Source organism: Ambystoma mexicanum, chromosome 1p, assembly GCF_040938575.1.
Source record: "Ambystoma mexicanum isolate Mex_15411 chromosome 1p, UKY_AmexF1_1, whole genome shotgun sequence".
Taxonomy (NCBI): domain Eukaryota; kingdom Metazoa; phylum Chordata; class Amphibia; order Caudata; family Ambystomatidae; genus Ambystoma; species Ambystoma mexicanum.
Window position 1 is genome coordinate 1,351,017,653 of NC_090921.1, and position 22,013 is coordinate 1,351,039,665.

Sequence of the window (22,013 nt, forward strand, 5' to 3'; positions counted from 1 at the left end):
TTCTAACATTATGTACCCTGATAAAATTGGCACATATATTTGATTGTCTACTTTCACATTCACTCCCCATCCTTGTGCGAGCTGTCTTGGTCATTCTATGGATTTTTATCAATTTCAACTATAACTGTTTGGATTAATAATTTCTAATTCGGTACATCTCTGGGCGCTGATCAGTGGATCATGCACATACAATTTTAGGCTTGCAACATTGATCGTTCTGCTACAATAAGACATTTTTCATAACTTTGGTTCCCTAAATGGTACAAATTTCATCAATGTCTTCAAATCACAAGGCTGAAATTAGTTTAATGTCTACCAATTTTCAGATGTGTTCCTCTTTAGGTTGCTCAGTTAAAGAGTTCTAAACTTTAATCATACATAAGGATTTAACATTAAAGTATTCCTTTGTAACCTCCCCTCCTCAGGTAGCAGCTGTACAGTCTTTTGATCAGGGGGGTGTGTTCCCATCCTGGAGGGAAGTTCCTGCCCCTCCCAGCAGAGGTCAATGCTCAGCCTGTCCTTTGTTCTTTGGCTCAGGACAGTTCCTGTAAAATTCACCTACAATCTTTTATTTGAAAGATATAAAATGAACAGAGTTTATAATGGATTCTGACATTTTAAAGGAATTAAGTCCTTCACAGAAAAATGCTTTAAACAAGCGGATGTTTCACTTCCTCAGGAAAAAGAAAACAGAATTAAACTGGGTTTGACAGCCAATTTCCTAGGCAGCTGTCAGGCAGTAATGCCTGGATTCCTCTGACTGCCTGGAGAATCCATGATTTCAGCACACTTTCCTTTCCATAATTCTCTGGGAAAATGACTGAATTTTTAAGGGCATTTTCGGAATTTGCCCTTTTGTGGCCTTGTTTCAGGTGACAGGTGACAGATGACAGATGACAGGTGACAGCATTGATTCCTGTTTTTACACCAACTTTGCCTGTGAGTGTGGCAGGGTGTGCAGCTCGTTTGTGGTTTGTGAACCATGCGTAATGTTTCATATTTTAGTGCGCACAGGGGTTATCGCCTCAATTTTTGGCAGTTTTCTTTCCCCATTGGCAAAGGGGTGCAGTGTGGTGCATTGGCGTGGATAAAAATATTCCACAACTCCCAGTGCTTTTGGAAACTGGATTGGAGGAGATTGAGATGATCTGCAAGTTACGCCCGGTCCTTTACTGGCCTCATCTCTGGTCTAATCCTAACCTTTGTAAATACAAAGAGACAGTTACAGATGTTTTGTCCCAGCAGGGGGGCCGCTCCTTAAAGTGAGCTGCCCATTTAAAAGGATATCTGGGTTTGCTGCGTTTGGAGGATTACTGGTCAAATTCCTCAATCATCACACCGTTTGCAGAGGAAGCAATCACGAGCGCAGCAGGGGCAAAGACCCGGGAGGACATCCAGGGAAGATCCAGGGCTTCTGAGTAGCTGGCTAAATATATTTCAATAAATATGCAGGCGGGCTGTGAAAAATACCTGGAGTATGTCTTGCCAGGTGGGAAAAGGCATTATATTTAAAGTTCCATATTGGAATCTTGCCGACTTCTGTATTTGGGCATAGATGGAATATTACTGTTTCCACATCACATAGCCTTTGTGGTGAGTCTGAAGAGACGGTACAACATGATTTGTTACTCTGTCCGGCCACCATGCCTCTGAGGAACCGCTCCCTGAAGCCTTTGTTCTTAAGCCGTGGATGTAGGTCCCTAGCTGGTGCTATGGCAATTTGCCCGGACGCCTCGGATAAGGAGGCTGTTCTTGCCACTACAAGTTAGCTGAGCTGGGCAAGAAAAATGTATATGAGGAAGGCTAAGTTGCTGAACAGTGCTATGGGGTAAAGACATCTTTGTGTACGAGCTGCTATTGTCTGTATAATGTTGATCTCTTTTTATTTGGTTTTAAGGTAAAGCACTGATTGTGTCATTTTAGTGGAGTAATTATGAGCTAAGCGATTGTGACGATGTAACTAATGTGTTTTTTAACTTTTCTGTGAACTGCTTTTATGAATATTTTGTCGAAATGAAGCAATAAAAGTAAAGAATTCTGTATGTACGGGAGAATGCCAAATCAGTTTTAGGCACATATGTCTTTGTCTTCGTGGCCATAAGCCAAAACAGTCTTATGCACTCATGCTTTTTGTAGGTTGTGAAACACACCAAAGCAGTCTTAGGAAGACCTACATTTTGCAGGAGTGGGAAGTACACAAAAGCAGTCTTTGGCAGTTGTGCATTTTGTGGATGTGGGAGTATGCTAATACAGGTTCAGACAGATGCAAATTTTGTAGGCGTGTGAGTATGCCAGAAAAGTCTTAGGCACAAGTGCTTTTTGTAGATGGGTAGTACATCAAATTAGCCTTAGGTTTTCATGCCTCATGCTTAGACTGTGGGGACTACAATGCCGTAAGTGAGGAGTTCAAACTGCTCCCCACCTAACCTCATATGAGCTTTTGGAGTGGCCTCTGCCTAAGGCTCGCTTGGTCTGTCTTAGAGTTAGGGAGCAGAATTGACATGGCACATAATGAGAGGACTTCAGTTTCCAGAAATAGTTCACTACTGTAGTCACAAACATCCGCTACAGCTACGACTGATGGTCGGCTATTAAAACGGGAAGTATCATGATGGCAGCATTCTACAAAAAGCTATTCAAGCATGTTACCTATTCCATTCTACAGGTCCATTTTTATTCTTTCCCTCTCCCTTCATACGGTCTGCTAATTGGAGCTGCCTCTGCCTTGTCCTTGGACACCCTGCATGTTTGACCGCTTGTTTACTGATCCAGCATGCTAATTGAGACTGCCTTTACCTTGTCCTTTGCATTACCACTGTGTAACCACAGCTGTTGCACCCCAACCTGTTATTGGAATTTATCTTTGACTTGTGCTGTGTATCCTCACACTTTTGCTGTCAGAAGTCTGACCCTGAGGCTAGCCCTACTATATGGACCTGTTGACTGGACTCCCATTCACTGCCAGCCACACGCATTCCCTTGATGACCTTTGTGCCATCCTTGGTCCATCGGGTGCATCATTGGTGTCCTTGTCCATCATGGGAAAGTCACTTGGACCTTGGAATTTAATCCTCACAAAGTTGATTTCGGAATACCAGCCCAATAACCCACCAGACTATACCCAATCTCCCCAACACCGCCCTTAGGCTGATGTTGCTGACCCAAGAAGCAAAACCAGGAAGGCACATGTGCATTTTGAAGTCATCGGAATACATCAAAGCAGTGTTAGGAACATGTACATTTTGTAGACGGGAGAGTGTGCCAAAGCAATCTTAAGCGCATGTGCATTTTGCAGGTGTGGGCATATGCCACATCAGTCGTAGGCACACATATATTCTGTATGCTTTTGTAAATCAATTAGGTACATGTTTTTTCTGTATTGCTCTGCTGCTATTTTTTGTTCCTGCTATCACTCTTCTTGCATTTTTACTTCAATCATTCTGTTTTAGCAAATCTTGGCACTAGCAGTGACTTAATTTCTTTTCCTTTTTTTGCTTTTGTACAATTAGGAATTCCACACAATCTTCTTAAGCTGGATGAGTGTTTTCTTGTCCTAGGCTGTAGGGATAGACATGGTGGCTCATCTTGTTTTGACTTTCTTATGTTAAGTATTTTTGCCACTTTTTGGTGTATCTTTTCTTGCTCTTTTTTTCACTACTGACTTTTTTGGGTGAGTTTTCATATATTAGGCCACTACCAGGGATAAGCATTGGAGGGATCTGAGTGAAGTAGAGGTCCACTTTTGTATACGCATTCACTGTGATGCGAGTTCATGTTTCTCCTCCTGTTTTTGTTTGGACTTTTGTAGGTCCATTTTACCACTTCAAGGGGTTCAAGCTACTTGGAGAGAACTGGGTCCAAGAAGATGTTCACTTTTGTAGTGATTTTTGTTGGTGAATTTTCTGGCTTTTTTTTCTTTCTACTCCCATCCTTCTTTTAGTTTTGGCATTTGTAGATTCATTATTTCTGCTGCTTTTTTATATTCGCCCTGCCATTTTTCAGTGTTTACTATTGTAGGGGAATTTTCAGTTCTCCGTGATTCAAAATGGCGTGCTCACATTTTTCAGGATGTGTATTTGCAGATTACAATAGAGTGACTTTTCTGACCCTCATAGCCATTCAGTTATGCAATAATAGCATTGGTGATCTGACCGCTATCACATCTGGCACAGACACAGCTATAGTTAAACCCACTGAATGACACGAATGAGATGCCATTCATATACTTTTTCTTATACTTCAAAAGGGGGGATTACTTAGTCCTTGTGCATATGCTAAGGTAGAATACTGCTGAATACTTCTGAGTCAGAGGTGATTGGGGCAACCAAATCAGGTAGAGGCTCATTTGACCCTTCACCTGGGTCATGATAGCATCCCGTTTTTTGACCCAGGACATTAGAGTAGCCTTGTTACAGGATTCTCTTAATTCATCCACATCTAGCACGGGACACCCTTCACTACAACAATACTCCTTGCTCCTGGTCTCACACATACAGTTCTCCATCTGGACCATTCTGCTCTTGGCAGTACGTTATCATGCTTCAGTGTTTCTGAAGACCTCTGATTGGTTGGCCAAACTCCCGTCTCGGATCTCGGACCTCATGATTATTTGGATATGAACCCGACCTTGGGAACTGAGGTGAGGTTTGACTCTTAGTAAACCCCTCAGGAATTCCAAGGGGAAGGTCGAACCCACCCAGAATAGGATATTTCTGTGGGAAACATTGTGTGCAGTTCAAACACCTCTAACCACACATTGCTGGGCCAAAGATTGTATAGAAATATTACCATTCATAGACCACCAAGAGTCAGAGTGTCCCCAGTCGTAAAAAATCAAAAGCACTTGAAGTCTACCCTAAAATCACTTTTAGAATCAAGTTAAAAGTGCCCCATGCCCGAGGAACATTTGTGGTGAGGGCAGAGGATACAAGTGCCACCCCACTAGATGCATCAAGAGGCTCCTTATGAAGATGCCCCATTACAATGCACCTGCACAAGTTCAATCGGATTAACCATGGGGGTACTCCAACCACATGCTCGTGAGCAAGCAGTGCCCCAGTCAAAAGAATCTTGGGAAGGCAAATAGGTTTACACCACAGCAACATTACATGTGAGATGCATGCTTCATCCTGAACTCACAACTGATCTCATCCAATGCTCATAAGTGTAACCAGCCACTGGCTAATGGAATCCAATGATGATTATTAAAGCGCTTTTATTCTAGTACTATGGGGAGGAAACAAGTCTCCCTATGCATTCTGGCAAAACAATGTAAGAAGCTCCCAAAAACTCTTGCAGATTCTGTTATTTTTTAAAATGGTCAAAATGTAATTTGGAAAGAATGGCATTTCTTCTCAAAGCCATGTGGTGACACTTTGTGAATTTCACTCCATTTCCCAGAATGCATTCTCAGGCCTCTCTCCCACAATGTATTTTGGATGACTTGTTACTTTCACTACATTTTGCTTTTATATTCCTGCGTCAGTGCTCTTTATCTCGCAATGTCTTTTGGAAGCACTGCTTCTTTCACTGGGTGTCTCCAAATCAAGCAGCAGTGGTCTTCCCATCTTGCCTTGATTATAGTGCTTTTACTTACCTATTCACTCGTTGCTTTCTCTGTTCCTTTTTGCCACATACCCTGCTGCCCTTTAAATGCCAGTCACATTTTTCCAGCTCTCACAGGAGCTCTCCCAACTCCAAGATTGTTGTATCTAGCCCCCTGCTCCTCAGGTGACACTCTCGACAGGACTCTGTCCCATCTTCCCACCACATTCTCCACGCATCAGAACCTGATTTGTTTTGTGCAGTCATTCCCTTGGGTGCAGTGTCGGGAGCGTCAGAGGTCCTCCTCTTCTGAGCACTGTCTGGGCCATCTGTTCTCCAGGCTTCAGTAGCTACTGCTCTAGTCTCAGCTCTTCCAGGTCACCACAGTGTTGCAGGGCCAATGTCTCTATAAGAGCGAGACAGGGTCACGTGGGCCCTACCACGTGACTCGTGATGTGAGGGGGAGGGAGAGGGAAAAAAGAAAAGTTCACTTACTTCCTGTATGTTAAATAAAGAAGATGTTAAGAATCCACTTGGTGTGCCCCTCGTTATTACATGAGGTCTATGAGGCCTAATAACTGTCGACGAGGAAACTCCTGGATCGCCGAGTTCCTCCTCCTCCCTGTTCGCAAGAGCAATCCCGCTCCAGTGCGTCCTTGCAGCCGATCCCGGCCGGCTGCGACAAGAGCCCAACCCTGGGCAGCGCCTTTCTCCTCCTCCTTCTCCCGTGGCCACATAGCATCCACGTGGGCCGGCGGGTACTGCAGCTGCACGCTGCCCGCTTCCTCCTCTCCAGAAGAAGCACCAGATCCCGGCCCCGCCTTCCACCTCCTCCTTCTCCCACAGCCGCACAGAGCCAACGCGTACCAGTGGGGACTCCAGCTACACGCTGCCTGCCTTCTCCTCGCCTCTCCTCACCTGCAGTGTACCGCGCGGTGACCCGCCAGTGGTTTTCAACACGCAGCAGACTCCCGGCTGGGAGCATGCACAAGGGGTGCACGCCACAAACAGACTGCGCGGCAGCCCGCCAGCGGTCGCATCAAGGGCCTACACCTATGCTCCAGTCAACAGAACAAAATAAATAAATAAATAAATAAAGAGGAAACAAACGAAACTCAGGTGGGTGGTGCCCTTTTTCCCCCCACTGCTATTGAGCAATTGCAACTAAAGGGGCAAGACTAACAAAGACCCCACAAGAGTGTGCAACAGCCCCACTGCACACCACAATAGCCTGACCATCCCACGTGACTCAAGCCCGAGAAAGCCACAAAGCAACCTACCTGATGCCACAGGACACGCACGCACTTGCAGGACCATCACACCACAGCCTACAAAAGTAACTACAGCCGTCCTCAGCACCAAGGCGACCACCACCACCATGAGCTCTCCACCAGTGCAACAAGCCCCAACTCCTCCGGCCCCCACCGGGAACACGGCTGCCACTGCGTGGCGCATGCCACCCCCCTTCTCCATGACGCCACAGGCCAACAAAGGTCTGAGGTGGGTGGAATGGCTAGAAGACTTCAACACCTTTATAGCAGCTGCAGGAGAAGAGAACTCACTGAGACTGCGAAACATGTTCCTCAATCTAGCAGGGACTGAAGTCAAAATACTTATCAAGACTATCCCAGCTGCCGAACAAACTGACCTTCCAGCGCTAATCACTGCTGTGAACAAGAGACTGGTAATTGATCCCAACAGGGATTACGAAAGGTACATGTTTAACCAATGTACCCAAAGAATTAATGAAACAGTCGATGAATTCATCACTCACCAACGAATAAAAGGTGCACACTGTCAATTTCATGTCTTCTCGCTAGATGAGGCCATCCGCCTACGAGTCATTGAGGGATGCGTGTCTCAAACCCTAAAAAAGCAACTCCTTAAGAGGCCACTCACGATTGAAGAGGTCAGTGAGATGGCCAGAATCCTAGAAAGGGTCGACAAGCAGGTAGCCCAGATAGCAGGCAGCACCTCAGCGAAACAGGACAAGAATGAAACAAAAGCAGTGATACAACCACGCAACACAAGAACAACAGAGAGACCTTATAACACCAGCTATGTGGCTACTCCAAGGACACAACGACAGTGTTACCGTTGTGGGATGGCTTTTCCCCATGCAGGGACCTGGCCCGCACTCTCACAAAGATGTGGAAACTGCGGCAGGGAAGGCCATTTTCAGTCAGTCTGCAGAGAAGGCAGACCTTTTCCAACACCACGAATACCAACGACCCCACAATACAAGACATTCAACAGAAACCCACAAGCGCAGTCCTATCAAATGTGCCCATATCAGCAAAACCCATGGAGATATGTTAGAGTGGTCGAAGACATCTACCAGGATACTGAGACACATGACAACGAGACACACAACCAGGTCTCATGCATAAGAGACAAATATGACAGATCCCCATCACACCAGAACTACTACGGCATAGAGCAGCAGGGATTCGACCACAAAGTTGACCAATATGACCAATATTCTCAGGATGAATACATCAATCTCATTATGGATGAAAGAGAAGCTCAAGAAGTACCCAAGATGCCAGTGGAAATAGGTGGTAAACACTTCTGCTTCCTAGTCGACTAGGGAGCCACAGTAAACATAATGGGTGAAAAGGAGTTTCACTAGATCCCTGAGAAACCAGCTTTAACACCATCAGCCTCCAAGATATTCCAGTGAGGTGCCGCTGTCCCCTACAAGTCATTGGCTCGTTTGGACGCCGACTCATCCATGGTGATCACTCCACGTTGACCATCATCCACGTCATTCGAAGTCCAACCAAAGGGAGATGTCTCCCGAGCTATCGAACCGCCTCCTGCCTAGGACTCATAGACATACATGTCCGAGAAGGTGACACTATCTGCTCAACAGCACCAGCACCTGACACAAGAGACCACATATACAGCATTCAAAACTGGCCTTTGCAAGTAGGTGCCATGACAAAGGAGACCATAATGAGCGAATTTCCACTCATGTGTAAGGGTCTAGAAAAGATGAAAGGCATGCCTGTGAAACTACATATTGATACAGCGGTCCGACCCGTTCCACAACATCCAAGAAGAGTTGGATTTCATCTGCAAGCAGCGGTGTCGGCTGAACTCAGACAACTACTGGAAGACGGAATAATTTAACTGCCATCAAGCGTGACCCCATGGGTCTCGCCATTAGTGATTGTGCCAAAAGAAGAAGGGTGTCTCAGACTCTGGGCCTGATCACGACCTCGGCAGTAACCCTTAATTCCGGCAGTAGCGCTATTACCACCGGATTTAAAGGTCCGCCGAATCAGGGCTTCAGCGGATTTCGCCCCAGCTCTTGGCTGGGGCGAAATCCGCCGAAAATTCGCGCTATTACTGCCGGCGGGAAATCCGCCGGCGGTAAGAGTGCGAATTTTCCCCATTGAGCCCAATGGGGAATGGGGCATTCCCGAATGGGCTCAATGGGGAATGGGGACTTCCAAGTCCGCCCAACTCGTGATCCCGTGCTATTAGCGCCGGGGGCTATGGCGGTCACGCTAATAGCCCCCGCGCTAATAGCGTTAGCGTTACCGCCGAGGTCGTGATCAGGCCCTCTGCGTAGACATGTGAATGGCCAACACTGCCATCCAGAGAGAGCGACACCCAGGCCCAAGAATCGAGGACATGATAGTCTAACTTAATAAATCAATCCTTTTCTCCAAACTTGACCTCAATCAAGGGTACAACCAGATGGTACTCCAGCCGGAATCGAGAGGCATCACCACCTTCGCCACCCACGATGGTCTCTTTCGCTACAAACGCTTACATTTTGGCATATCATCAGCCACGGAAATCTTTCATGAGGCCATCAGGCAAATCATTCGACCGATAAGAGGAGCACTGAACTACAGTGACGATATCCTTGTGTGTGCCGATCGAAACAGGAGCATGATGTAGCCCTCTGGGCCACCTGCAAAGCCATCCAAGAGGCAGGTCTCACCCTCAACATCGACAAGTGCTAGTTCAGCAAGTTCAAATTAATATTCTTTGGGCACATCTTCTCCGCAGACGGCATGACCCCGGCTGCAGACCCTTCCATGGCCCTAGCAATCAGTCTCACTGAAAACAACAGGTGGAAAGACTATCGACGGGAGCTATTAACGCATCCAGGAGCATGCAGAGACGAACTAGAGCGGTTAGCAAAAGTGAATGCAGAATTGGCTGTAATAGAAAAATCCATACTCCTATGGGGATGCAGACTAGTGGTCCCAGCCACCTTACATTCAGAAGTCATCAAGACGGCTCACGAGGGGCACCGCGGCGCAAACAACACCAAACGGCAGTTACGTTGCCACGTATGGTTCCCCTTCCTGGATGCCATGGTGGACCGGTGGGTAAAAAACTGTGTAGCGTGTCAATGCACGGCCAGAGCAGAAGCCGCCATACCAGTGCAGCCAACACAAATTCCGGAACATCCGTGGGAAAAGGTTGCAGTAGACTGTTATGGACCACACGAATCAGGTGAATACCTACGGTTATTCATCGACGAAAACTCCAGGTTCCCGATTGTAAAGCGGTCCACATCTACGGCATTTGCTCAAGTAGCAGCCGTCTTTGATGAAGCAGTGAGCGAATGGGGAATACCAGAAGTCATCAAATCAGACAACGGTCCGCCGTTCTGCGGGCATGAATTCGCAACATTCGCCAAACACCTAGGGTTCAGACACCAGAAAGTCACACCTCGCTGGCCCCAGGCCAATGGGATGGCCGAAAGGTTCATGTCCTCCATCAAGGAGACCTTACAGAGAGCCCGAATTGAGAATGTTGATCCCCATCAAGGACTATGCTGCATGCTTTGTGACTACCGCAACACGCCGCACAAGGCCACAAACAAGACCCAAGCAGAACTCATGGTGAAATACCAAGTTCACACAAGAATCATACGACATCCAGTAAGCCAGCCAGAAGCAGATCCTGAGATCTTAAGAAGAGATGAAGTTCGAAAGGAACAAGCTCGCATAGGGACAGATGAAAGAAGAGGGGCACGACCAAAAGAATTTCAGATAGGAGATGAAGTGCTAGTACAACAAACAATGGTCAGGAAAACCGACTCTCAGTTTGCTCCAAACCCTCTCCAAGCTACCGCAGTAAAAGGAACCATGGTGCCAGCTGCAAATGAAGAGAATGAAATAACTCGAAACAGCTCGTTATTCACACATACAACGACAAGTGAAAGCTGGAAACTCCCGCCTCCAGATCCGGATCCAGAGCCACATGATGTCAGAGACAGTCTATGGACTCCCCCAAGGTTCTCACCCCGGCTGGAAATGAAGAGAGGGGATCAACCGGAAGAAAACTCAGATGAAGGCACAAGTAGCCGACCTCAGAGGATTGTGAAGAAGCCAGCACGTTTAGTTGAGGAATGCTGATAGCGAAGCAAGGACATTTGTCCGGGGGAGTTGTTGCAGGGCCAATGTCTCTTTAAGAGAGAGACAGAGTCACGTGGGCCCGACCACGTGACTCGTGACGTAAGGGGGAGGGAGAGGGAAAAAAGAAAAGTTCACTTACTTCCTGTACGTTAAATAAAGAAGATGTTAAGAATCCACTCGGTGTGTCCCTCGTTATTACAGGAGGTCTATGAGGCCTAATACACAGCATCGCCCTTTATACTACATCACTGCCCCTTCTCAGTCCTCCCCACTCTTTGCCCCACCAGTGAGAAGTCCTGCTACCTTCTCTCAGTGGTCTCATTGATTTACTGATCTGCCACCTTCTCATTTCCCAGCATTCCTAGTCTCTGACTTTTCCTTGCCTGGTCCATGGGGAAAGATGATAAAAGCCCTAGCTGCCATCTTGGACCCTCGTTACCACTTTGCTCTGGAGTTATGTCTGTTCCTCTTGCTTATCAAAGGAATTTGGTTCTGTTTCTGCCCCCACCACGACATCTGTGCAACGATAAGTCCCACTCCTCAAATGTATATATCTTGCTAGAGGGAATGACACCATCTTGTATTATATGTCCGCTATGTTAACCCCTTAGCTGAACAAATAAACCCCATATACATCTAAACCTCCCCATACCTATGATGCGCTTAAGTGATTTTTAAGTGCATGCACTGCGACACACCTGCGTTTCCTAGCCAAAAGAATCAAAGGTGCATGTGTCCAAATAATACTACTATCAATATAAACAGATACACATATTAAAGTAAAGAGGTCATTTCTCAAAACCCTGTCTCCTTTGCATAGGAAAGATTTTTAAAAGCGTGGACCAATCACAGGATCAACACTCACCGTCACCTTTAATGAACACGGAATGGAATTCGGCAAAATTCTCGATGCACTCCAGGAACTTTGTTATCTGGCAGTAGTTGTACAGAGACACGCAGACATCTTTGGGATTGCGCATGGTGTAGATCACCTGCAACAGGAAAGCTTTAGTGTTATGCCAAGGGAGTTGTGAAAGACATCATGGCATGCAATGAGCTAAGTCCAGATATGGTGTTTCCAGGGTGGTGAAGCGGGCATGGAGTGGGTGGGTGCCCAACCCCCTTTACATGAAACCCTCTGCCGAAATTGTGGTGCTTCCCGACTCAGCATTTATATCTACAAGTCCAATATTTTTCTGGGGCGTTTTGGGCACCTGGAATGCACCACACACATTGGGCCTCATTACGGGTTTGGCGGCAGCCATGGAGCTATTAGCTCCATGGCTGCCGCCAAACCGGACTCCATTACCAGGTTCCCAGAATGAGCAATTACCGGGCCATTCCGAGTTCGGAGGGCCCGGTAATTCCTTCCTCTGGGAACCCGGGCCCGGACCTTCCCCATTCCCATCTGAGCCCCCATAGGGCTCAATGGGAATGGGAGAGGGAGCTACAACAGGCCGATTATGACCAGCCCGTTGTTAGCTCCCTCGTCCCCTCGCGGGACCCAGTAAAGACACCTGGTTTTACCAGGCGCTTTTACCGGGTCCCGCGAGGGGACCTCATAATTTCGCCGAACGTGTTCAACGGGTCCGCCTCCATTAGCGGAGCCCGTTAACCCATTCCGCGAACCTTGTAATGAGGCCCATTATGTTGCAAAATATATACTCCGACCACCATGATTCCACATCTGTTTCACTTGACTCTTTGCAATCATGTTTCATCTGCACCCCCTAAAATCTCAAGCCGAACTTGCCAAAGGGATTCCCTGGACACGACAGAGGTCACCCGTTGGGCATGCCAGAAATTTCACCATAAACACTTCTGTATCCCCTGGGTTTCATATATTGTCCTGGTTAGAATAGAGCGGTTACTGTTTACGTCTGTGATGGGTATCATGAGTGAGCTCCATAAAAGGGGGTTCATCATATTGGAGGATCTATTTGAGGTAGGCACTATATAAGCGCATCAAGGGTGAGTTATCAGCTGCATTCTCCAGGGTGCCAAAGGACCTGTAAACAGGCCCTTTTTGCAATACTGATCAAATACAACCACCACTTCAGGGGCCATCTCCACTCTTCACAACAAAGTTGCACTGGCCAGTACTCAGAGTGGGGAGACCTCAGAAACAGATGGGAGCTAGCTCTTGTTGTCGCTGTAGAGGATAAACAATGGTCCAAAATATGCTGGCAAACAAGATGCATCACGGGACTCTACAGTATAATTGATTCCCGTCTGAAAGCTCGTGAATTCGATCCTACCATCTTCAAGTGCATGACCTTCATGTAAAGAAGGAGAGGCGCGCGCATTTCATGCACCCAGCTTGGTTGCGTCCCCCTGTCACTGAATTCTAAATGGAGGTCACAGACACTTTATCAGCGGTTACACACATTGAATCTTTGGGGTACCCCCCCTGGTGTGTTTGCCCAGTCTTACCCTGGCTGCAACTCTGAGGAGAGCATTTGAACTCTTAATTAATTACTATGGCTGGGATGATTGGGCTTTCCATTTTCGCTATGTTTTCTTTAGAGTTACAGCTGCTTTTTATTACTGCGGAAAGGACTGCAACAACGTTTCTGTCCCAATGGCACTGTTATATGTTATGTTGTCATTTTGGCTGTATAAATAAAGAAAGCAACACAAATAAGGCCTTTGTGTAGAACAGTGCTATTCAAACTTGTTCATACCGAGCCCCCTTCGCCCCCCCCCGCCCACCCGAAGTACAAATATTGCTTCTCGTCCCACCACCTATGGGGTTGACCCCTACAGGGGTCCCATAGGTTGTCTATCAGGAGTGGGGGCGGGAGGGTGCAGACTCTAAAATATAAGCAGATTTTCAACTGCTTATATTTTCTATTAAAAGCAGTCACATTAATCCTTTTTTTTGTATTAAAAACAGTCATCTCAATCCCCTTTCGTGAGGCCTGCACCTCCCCTGCCCCTGCCCCCCCCCGCCAGACATCCTTCGAGGTGGGGGGCAGCCTCCCAGTTTAAAGAACACTGGTGTAGAAAGCATAAGAATAAGGCAATTCAGGTCAAAGTGCAGCCAGCATAGGCTGCACACCGGGCCACTGCTACATTTTAACAAGGTTGATGATAGGCGAGTCACCTTTTTGTCCAGATTCACGTAAAGCCTTATCTAATCGGCGCCAAATATCTTTGACCCACGTGGCAGTAACAGACGCACGTGTATAGGGTGCCTTCCTTATCCCACGGGTGCAGAGCAAAAGGTCAGGCTTATTTGCACTTCAGCTGCTTTAAATGATCGAACACACTGGCTGCCTGATAAGAATTCCCGAAAGTGTCACTGATGTGGACGTTACCCCCTGGCCCGCCTTTGCCACATTAGGGAAAAGGTATGGCCTTCACCACTGAAGGGTATCGCCTTCAATATTGGGCAATTATTAAACACACTAGAGGCTAACGTGTTTAGGTAGTGTTATTATTCATCTCAGTGGTGTTCATTGTGTTGGCTTTTGGGGGATCACGTCGGAACCTGTTTTTTTGACAATCAAACATGTCTCTACAGGCAGTGCTGACATGGGCCCACATCAGATAGATGGGACAGGTGGCAACTGGAGACATCAGACACCCTAGAAGGAGAGGAACAACACTATGATCTCATCACAGCCTGGGATCCATCTTCTGTAGTGATATGATATGATAAGTCACTTATAACACGCCTGTACACTAGACCAGTGAAGGAAGAAATAGGGAGGACAAGACATACCATCTTACAAGGCCTTGTGTCATTCAGATCGGGCAAGTGGGCCAACACAATGTGCAGGGGGAAGTGCCAGGGAGTGGGAAAGGGGAAGTGTAATCAGAGCAGCATTGCTCTGAGTAAGTGCAGCCAGGGCAGCGTGGCTCTGGGTAAGGACAAGGAGGCAGTACACTGTAGGGTTACAGTTACAGCCCCTAAGTGCGAAGGCCCGGAGGCAGTGCAGGGGAGACCAATCATGCATGTGCCTCGTACCCACTGAGACTCTGAGGGTAGCCAAGCAACCAGTTGGCGCAGGAGACAGGTAGGTCAGTACTCAGGGGAGAGAGAGCGAGAAAGCAGAGGAGAGAAGGAAGGTCTTGAGCAGCTTCCGGAACTTTAGGTGGTCCGGCTCAAGTTTGAGAGGGGCAAGCACCAAATCTATGGAATGGATTCCTGAAAGCTTGCTACTTGGAGATACATATGGAGCTCAGTTGGTTGAGTGTTTGCTGCCAAGATGCAAAGATGTGTGTGCAACTCTCATGTCAGATGAAGGCAGGGCCAACACAGCTTAGCATACTCCAATGGTCGGTGCAATGGGTGACGGTGAGATCAACACAATCTTTGATACTGTTTATATAGTCACACAGACAGCAAAGCTCACCTCTCTGCTTTTTGGTGCTGGCCCCTTCATTGCTGTGCACTATAAGCTACATATAAAACAATAGGCTTTTCTACACACTGAGCAATATAGCAGTGGTGAAGGCAGCTTTTGGTGCCGGGGGCAATAATAGCAGGACGATTGGGGGGCAAAATCTGGCCACCGAGGGTGAACCAGTGGGCAGCCCCGCTTTCCCACACCCGACTCCACCAATGCAATATAGATTGTGTGAATGAATATTTTTTATTGCGCCCATGCCTGGTTTCCAGACCTTGATCAGGGAGAGGAAGATGAGAGGGTGGGACTGAGAGGGAGAGTAAACACATATTTCACCTCTTTCGACACACTTAGGCCACTGCATTTGAGTTAGAGCACTGTATTATAAGATTTGCAGCGGTGCTGTGCCCGGTATCAGGTAATATTTTCGCCAGCAAAAATATCGCTGAACATATGCTCGTCAACATATGGTCGTCGGGAACGGCCATAGGCGATATTTTTGGTGGCGAAAATATTAAATGCGGGGATTACGGGGTGTCCCCCGCACATAAAAAAATGATCTGGGGGTTGTGGAGGTGTCCCCCGCAGGGTCCATGTGTTATTTTGGCCGCAAAAATATGGCGATATTTTTGCATCGCAATATTTTTGCGGCGAAGATATCACATGGAACCCTGTGCCCTTACCACAAGGTTTAGTTGCCACTGGTCTCCAAGAGAACAACTCACCTTAGCCTTAGTTTTGAAGAAGGATTTCGGAAACAGATGCGCTTGCAAGTGAGAGGTGATGAGACGGGGCGAGGGACGGTTCTCCAGGAACCCACGTCCCGTCGTTTGCTCCACCCAGGGAACACGCTCCCAACTGGGGATTAACTTGTGTTGAGAAAGGTCTCCTTTGCTGTTGATGAGCGTCAGGATCTCCTGCATCCACGTGGTGCCTGAAGAAGATATGAACTGTGTTAACAGAGCTTCATCTCGAAAGATGCCGAACCCTCTCATCCCACTAAAGCTATTTAGGCTTTGTTAATTCCTTTCCAGACAAGAGAATTCCCAGGTACTGGACGATACAAGCACTTTGCCACAGGATCTACGCCAGTTACCCTTCGGAGCCAGAATCAAATTTTAGATAGCGTTGTATATAAGTCCGGCTATTTGCCAGAACACATTAAATCCATTCAAGCGTTTAAGGCTAGTGCCATGGAAAATGTGCAAGACACCGGCTTTGTTTAGTTTGTCCATTAACGTGAATAGAGCAGCTACTTAATCATGTTGCTTTATTAATCATTCATGGTTTTTTTTAAAACCTCAGACATGTAATTTAGGCATTGCAAGGGATACCCTATAGATAGCTCCTTGACACTCCTGGCACTGCCATGGATTCGCTTGGTCTGGCAGATACAGGGGCAGTAGATAATGTAGTAAGTAAACATAGCGTCACAATAGCTGTTTTTAATTAGCCCACTGATTGTGCCTCCCCTCAACAGTCTCCTGTTGGCAGCTAAGGGGCTAGGTGCTGGACAGGAGGTGGGAACACATCTTACCGCCTACACTGCTTCACAAGGAAGCTGAGTGATGACCCAGTGCAGGTGGGAAGAAAAAGGACGAGAAGAGAGGAGGCTGAAGGAGCGCTGGAGGCTAAGCATGAACCCCATGGCAATTGTCGGCAGAACCGACAGCTACACATAGATCCGAGGGCCTCACCCTTACCCAAAAACGTGCTTGTGTGTGGTAGTGCACCTTCACGAGACTCACTGCCATCCTGTCCCCTGCATCCCCAGCTATTGAAGACATAGGGCTCAGGAGAACATTTAAGGTAAGTACACTAGTTAGATGGCAGGAAGAGGGGGTTATGCAGGCAATTATGGAATCACTATGGGAGCACCTGGCCATGTGAAGCTTTACCGTACGGCTGCTGACTGTATGATATGATTAAGATATGATAGTTTATTGTTATTCTTTTTTTATTTGATTTAATTGCAGAGCAATTTTTACAAAATGCACACACAAGTTCGTTATTCTAAATCAACAATCAAAGTCTGCCTCAATTCAATTAACTTTCTAAGAAGAAAACTTTCCGTATAAAAAATACCACTGCAATGGTCCAAGTTGTTTGTCTCCGTTAATCAGTGTTCCCAACCATTTTCATCATTCATTGAGGTGACCTTCATCATGAATGGTTTCAGTAAAATATCACACTGCACCGTCAAACTGGTGCAATCCATAATTACATGTATAATTGTCTCCACTTGTTCCTGGACTAAGTTCCGACAGAATCTGCACAATGTCTTAGATGAACTGAGGTCTCGAATTTGTCTAATCTCATTTGTTAGGATTAGATTAAAACCTATTTGCATGAAGGTGTATCTGAAGGATCTATCAGGGAACTTCTGGAGGTAGGCACGTGGCTGATTTATTTTTCTAGCGTCTGCTGGCAAACCAGCAGCGGACTTATAGGCCCCTGCGCTCTCTTCAGTGCATATCCGGGCAAGTTCCATGAGTTTCTTTTTCACTCGCATGGGGTGTGCCATCAAGACCTCTTCATTACAGCCTAGTTCTTCTAGTTTCTTTTTCAGTTTGATACCCCAAGTTCGTAAAAGCAGTGACAGATCTTTCGTCATTTCTTGATTTAATATCTTAAAAATTGCCAGACTGTTTGGTAGCAAAATTTGGCAAAACTGTGCAAGCTCTTTCCATTCCACTGCTGCAGCCAAAGAAAGGAGGCCCAATTCTCTTCTGATTACTGGAATTGGTGTTGAAGGTGGTAAATTCAGGATATTTTTCCAAATGAATCCTTCTAGTTTTGGCCATAGTTTTTTTTAAATTTGAGGAAGTACCTCCATCCCGTATGTCAGGGTGGGCACCACCTTAGATTTATAGAATTTGATGGCTGCCATAAGAGAAAATCTTCTGTATCTCTTGTCTATTAGTTTTGCTTGGAACACCAGCATTTTTGCTTTTGATTTCAGAGTGTCCTGGACAGGGATCTTCACTCTTCTATTCTACTTTTTCAATTTTAGTGGTGCCCAATGACCAACTGAATGATTCTTTCTTCTGAGATCATGGCTGAAACAACATTATCTTGGTTTTTTAATAATTTATCTCCAGCCGGTTCGATTTTACATATCTCAGCAGACTATCCAGCTGCCTTTGCAGGCCTATTTTAGTCTGATCAATCAGTATCAGGTCGTCTGCATACAATAGTCTGGGAATGTTCTCCTCTCCCATAGTGGGAGGAAACAATCTCAGCTGTGATTCACATCCTTGAATGTCAGAGTTGAAAAAGTTGTAGATCGCTCGACAATGTACAGCCCTGCTTTACTCCTTGAAAGGTTGGAATTGGCTTAGACAAGAGGCATGCTCGATTTAAACAAACTTTGATGGAAGTGCCTGTATGAAGGGCAATCAGAGGCTCCATTATTTCGTTTGGGCAGTTCCTTTTCCTCAATTTCGCCCACAACAAATTTTGATCCACACGGTCGAAAGCTTGCACAAGATCTATAAATGCAAGGAAGATATTTCCCTTGCCTTGATGTGCTTTGTCTTTCAAGATGTTTAATACAAAGATATTTGGGATGGTTCCTACTTTTTTTACAAAGCCCGTTTGCAAGGGGTCAATGGAATTAGACAACCTTGTCCATTCAAGGAACTTCTCCAATAGAAATGAGCCAAAAATCTTTCCCACAACATCTAACAGTGCAATGGGCCTGTAGTTTTGCGGGTCCTCTTTTGCCCCCCTTTTAAAAAAAGGGACAATTATTGCTGATTTCCATGATTCTGGAATTGTTTGCTGTGTGGCAACGTTCTTAAGTACAGCGTATATGAAGACTGACCATTCTTCCGGATTTTCTCTCAGTATAAATCTAGTAAGGCCATCCGGCCCGACGCTCTCGATTGATTGAGCTTCTTGATTTTTCCCAAGATTTTATCCACTGCGTACTGCAATGGCCAGGCCCCAGTATGTTGTGATGTTTCCACAGTTTCTCTTGGGAGAGGAAGACCATGACACAGCTCTAAGAAGTCGACAATCCAGGCTGATTCACTCACATGGTTCTGTTGAGTGTCGTTTATACCAATTGGAGTTTGTTTGATCAATGTCCAAAAATTAGTAGGGCCTCTCCCACTTAACGCCCTCAGCATAGTTTCTGAATCTTGTTGGATCATAACATGCTGTCTTGCAATGATCCAAGATGTATATTCTTTGAGCACTCTCACTGCATGGTCTTTAACACTCTTTTCAATTGAGAGAGCCGACTTTCTTTTTATACATTGCATCAGTTGCCTTTTTTCTACCAATATCGGGTCATACTCATGGCTGTGTGGCCTTTTGATCTTTGGTTTCAGTGAGTTCTTTCTGTTGTATTGATACAACAGGGGCACGTACCCCACTCGATCCAACAGATCTACTTTTCCTTTCATATTTTCAGTATATTTCTTTGTGATTGCTGCAATGTCTTTAGGTTTTAGACTCAGGCGGTTCGCCGTGGTGTTCACCTCCAATTCTTTTACATTACTTCTGCTGGGTATTTTGGGTCACCAGTCCACTTGATGTATAGAAGGTTGTGGTTACTGTTTGCAGTTTTTATTACGTTGAAGGTTGAAATAATTTGTGACAGGACTCTTGAGACAAAAATGTAGTCCAGATCTGCTGATTGATCACCTCTTTCCCATGTCGGAATCGATTTGGAGGCTAACTGTTCACTTGTTGTTACCTAGTGCATATCCCAGGACTTCATTGTTTTTACCCAAACCTTTACTCTCTTGCTTGATGAGGGGTTAAGGTGTTTCTTTTTCTCCCTCAAGGCTGGTTCTGTGCATCCAGCATTCAAGTCTCCACAGATCACTATATATTTGACGTTAACATTTTCCAGTACGTCTTCCATAATAGTGTTAATTTTCTCCAAAAGGTTTTTGTTTGAGATAGAAAGCGGGTTCCAATAACAAGTTATGATGGCCATGTTCCCAAAACTGTCCTCAACCAGATGACCCAGGGCATATGCCCAGTTTGCTAGCATTGCCAAGCAGTGCAAGTCTGAGCACAAGTCCCCCCCTTTCAGCCCCGATCACACTTTTAGAGCTACCAGCAGGCCTGAAAATGGCTGGCCTTTAGATCCTCTTCCAGCCGGGGCTGTGAAGACCTTGTAACCATCAAGGAGGGGTGTATTTAGAATCCAGGTTTCTTGTAAGCATAAGATGTCGTAAAACCCAAGGTCCACATTGCTAGGTCTTGTTAAATGGGTAAACCCTCTGGTATTCCATGAGGCCAGTTTCAATTCTTGATATGGCGGTTTCCAATGGTTTAAGTTTTTGTTTGAGTTTGATGTGCACTTAGTTTCGCTTTTCCATTGTGGCTATTCTTTGTGCCTTACCAAAGCTTCTGCAACCCAAGTCCAGTCCTCCATCTTTTGTAAAAGCGGTGTCTTTTCCTCGTTTGTTTTTAATAAGCTGATGTTTCTGGTCTCCATGTCAAATGTTATCTTTACAGATGGTATAGGTCCCAAGGGCACCCGACCCACATCCAGTGGATCAAGGAACGATTTTATGCTAGATGTTTTTTCTGGTGGGTCCATGAAAGGTACGATCAAAACTTGGAGCTTGGTGGGTGCCCTGACCTCCTTTATACCAATACTGGTCTCTTTATGAAGTGACCTCTTGCTTGTTTCAGAGTGGCCATCTAACTTTAGGTCAAATCCGGGAAAAGGAAGGTTTTCTATAGAGTCAGTCAACATTTTTATCACAATTGATGAGGAGATACGTAGGAGGACAATATCTGTACAATGTTTGATTCCAAATTCGACAATTCTTATGTCATCTGAAGTAAGCAGGTGTAAATTTGGTATACAATGGAAAATTTGTATTACTGTTTTCCTGTTTAGGATCAATTTCTTCCTTTTTCGTAACATACTTTCGAGCTTGAAAGTCTGTTCGCTGCTTTGAGTGTTTGCTCAGGTCTCCTTGGATTTTCGCACAGGGTGTGGGTTCCTTCCCCTCCGGGACCGAGAACTATAGTCTTGGTTCCCGTTGTCTTCTTCCCTGTAGTTTCTGTGATTGTTGATCTTTTTAGGCCTTCCTGTTTACAATCTCTGTTTTGTAGTTGTGTCATTACTTTCCCCTTGTGTTTTGTGTGTGTTACTCCTAACCTTTTTGGGAGAGTTGTTAAATTGACGTAAGCTTACTGGGGCAGAAGCGGGGTTCGATGTTGCAGAGTGCCCCCGGAGCCTTCTTTCAATTTGCTTTCTTTTTTCCGATAAAGTCAGGAAGTTGTCACTTATAGAACTCTCCCTCTCTTCCGAATTGCCTCGGGTTTCTCCCCTCTCAACTGAAGGCATACTTGGTTCTCCTACTCTTTGGTGAAGTTTCCGGTGCTGAATTCTCAACTGAGTATACTGACATGTCCATCAAGTCTACTGATTTGTCTTCTACCTCGGTTACAGCACAGGGTATACTAATCACCAAATTGTTCTTTACTGAAGATTCCATAGCAAATTTGTTTGACCATCTGGGGGTTATGTCCTTTGAAGTTTGAGCTGGATTTCTTAAGACTGTTCTTTGTTTACCAGGCACAGATTCTGGTTCTTGCCCTAGCTTCTTATTAGGTTTAGTTTGTGATTGACACAGGGTTACCTTCTCGAAGATGAAGTAGTCTTTATTACCTCCATCACAATGTTTACACACTTGGTTTGGCTCCCTTGAATTCTATGACTGATTAGGGTCTATTGTTAATTCCAATGTTT

General features: G+C 45.8%; 1 protein-coding gene across 2 annotated transcripts in view; it reads right to left on the reverse strand.

The window, feature by feature from the left end:
* Positions 1-22,013, reverse strand: part of LOC138454312 (sulfotransferase 2A1-like) — a 496,796-nt gene that overhangs the window by 155,380 nt on the left and 319,403 nt on the right. For both annotated transcript variants that reach the window (XM_069607033.1, XM_069607032.1), the window contains exons 3-4: positions 16,012-16,220; positions 11,797-11,923 (exon numbers count right to left, since the gene is read on the reverse strand). In XM_069607033.1, coding sequence (XP_069463134.1) covers positions 11,797-11,923; positions 16,012-16,220 — 336 coding nt within the window. The remainder of the gene's footprint in view (positions 1-11,796; positions 11,924-16,011; positions 16,221-22,013) is intronic.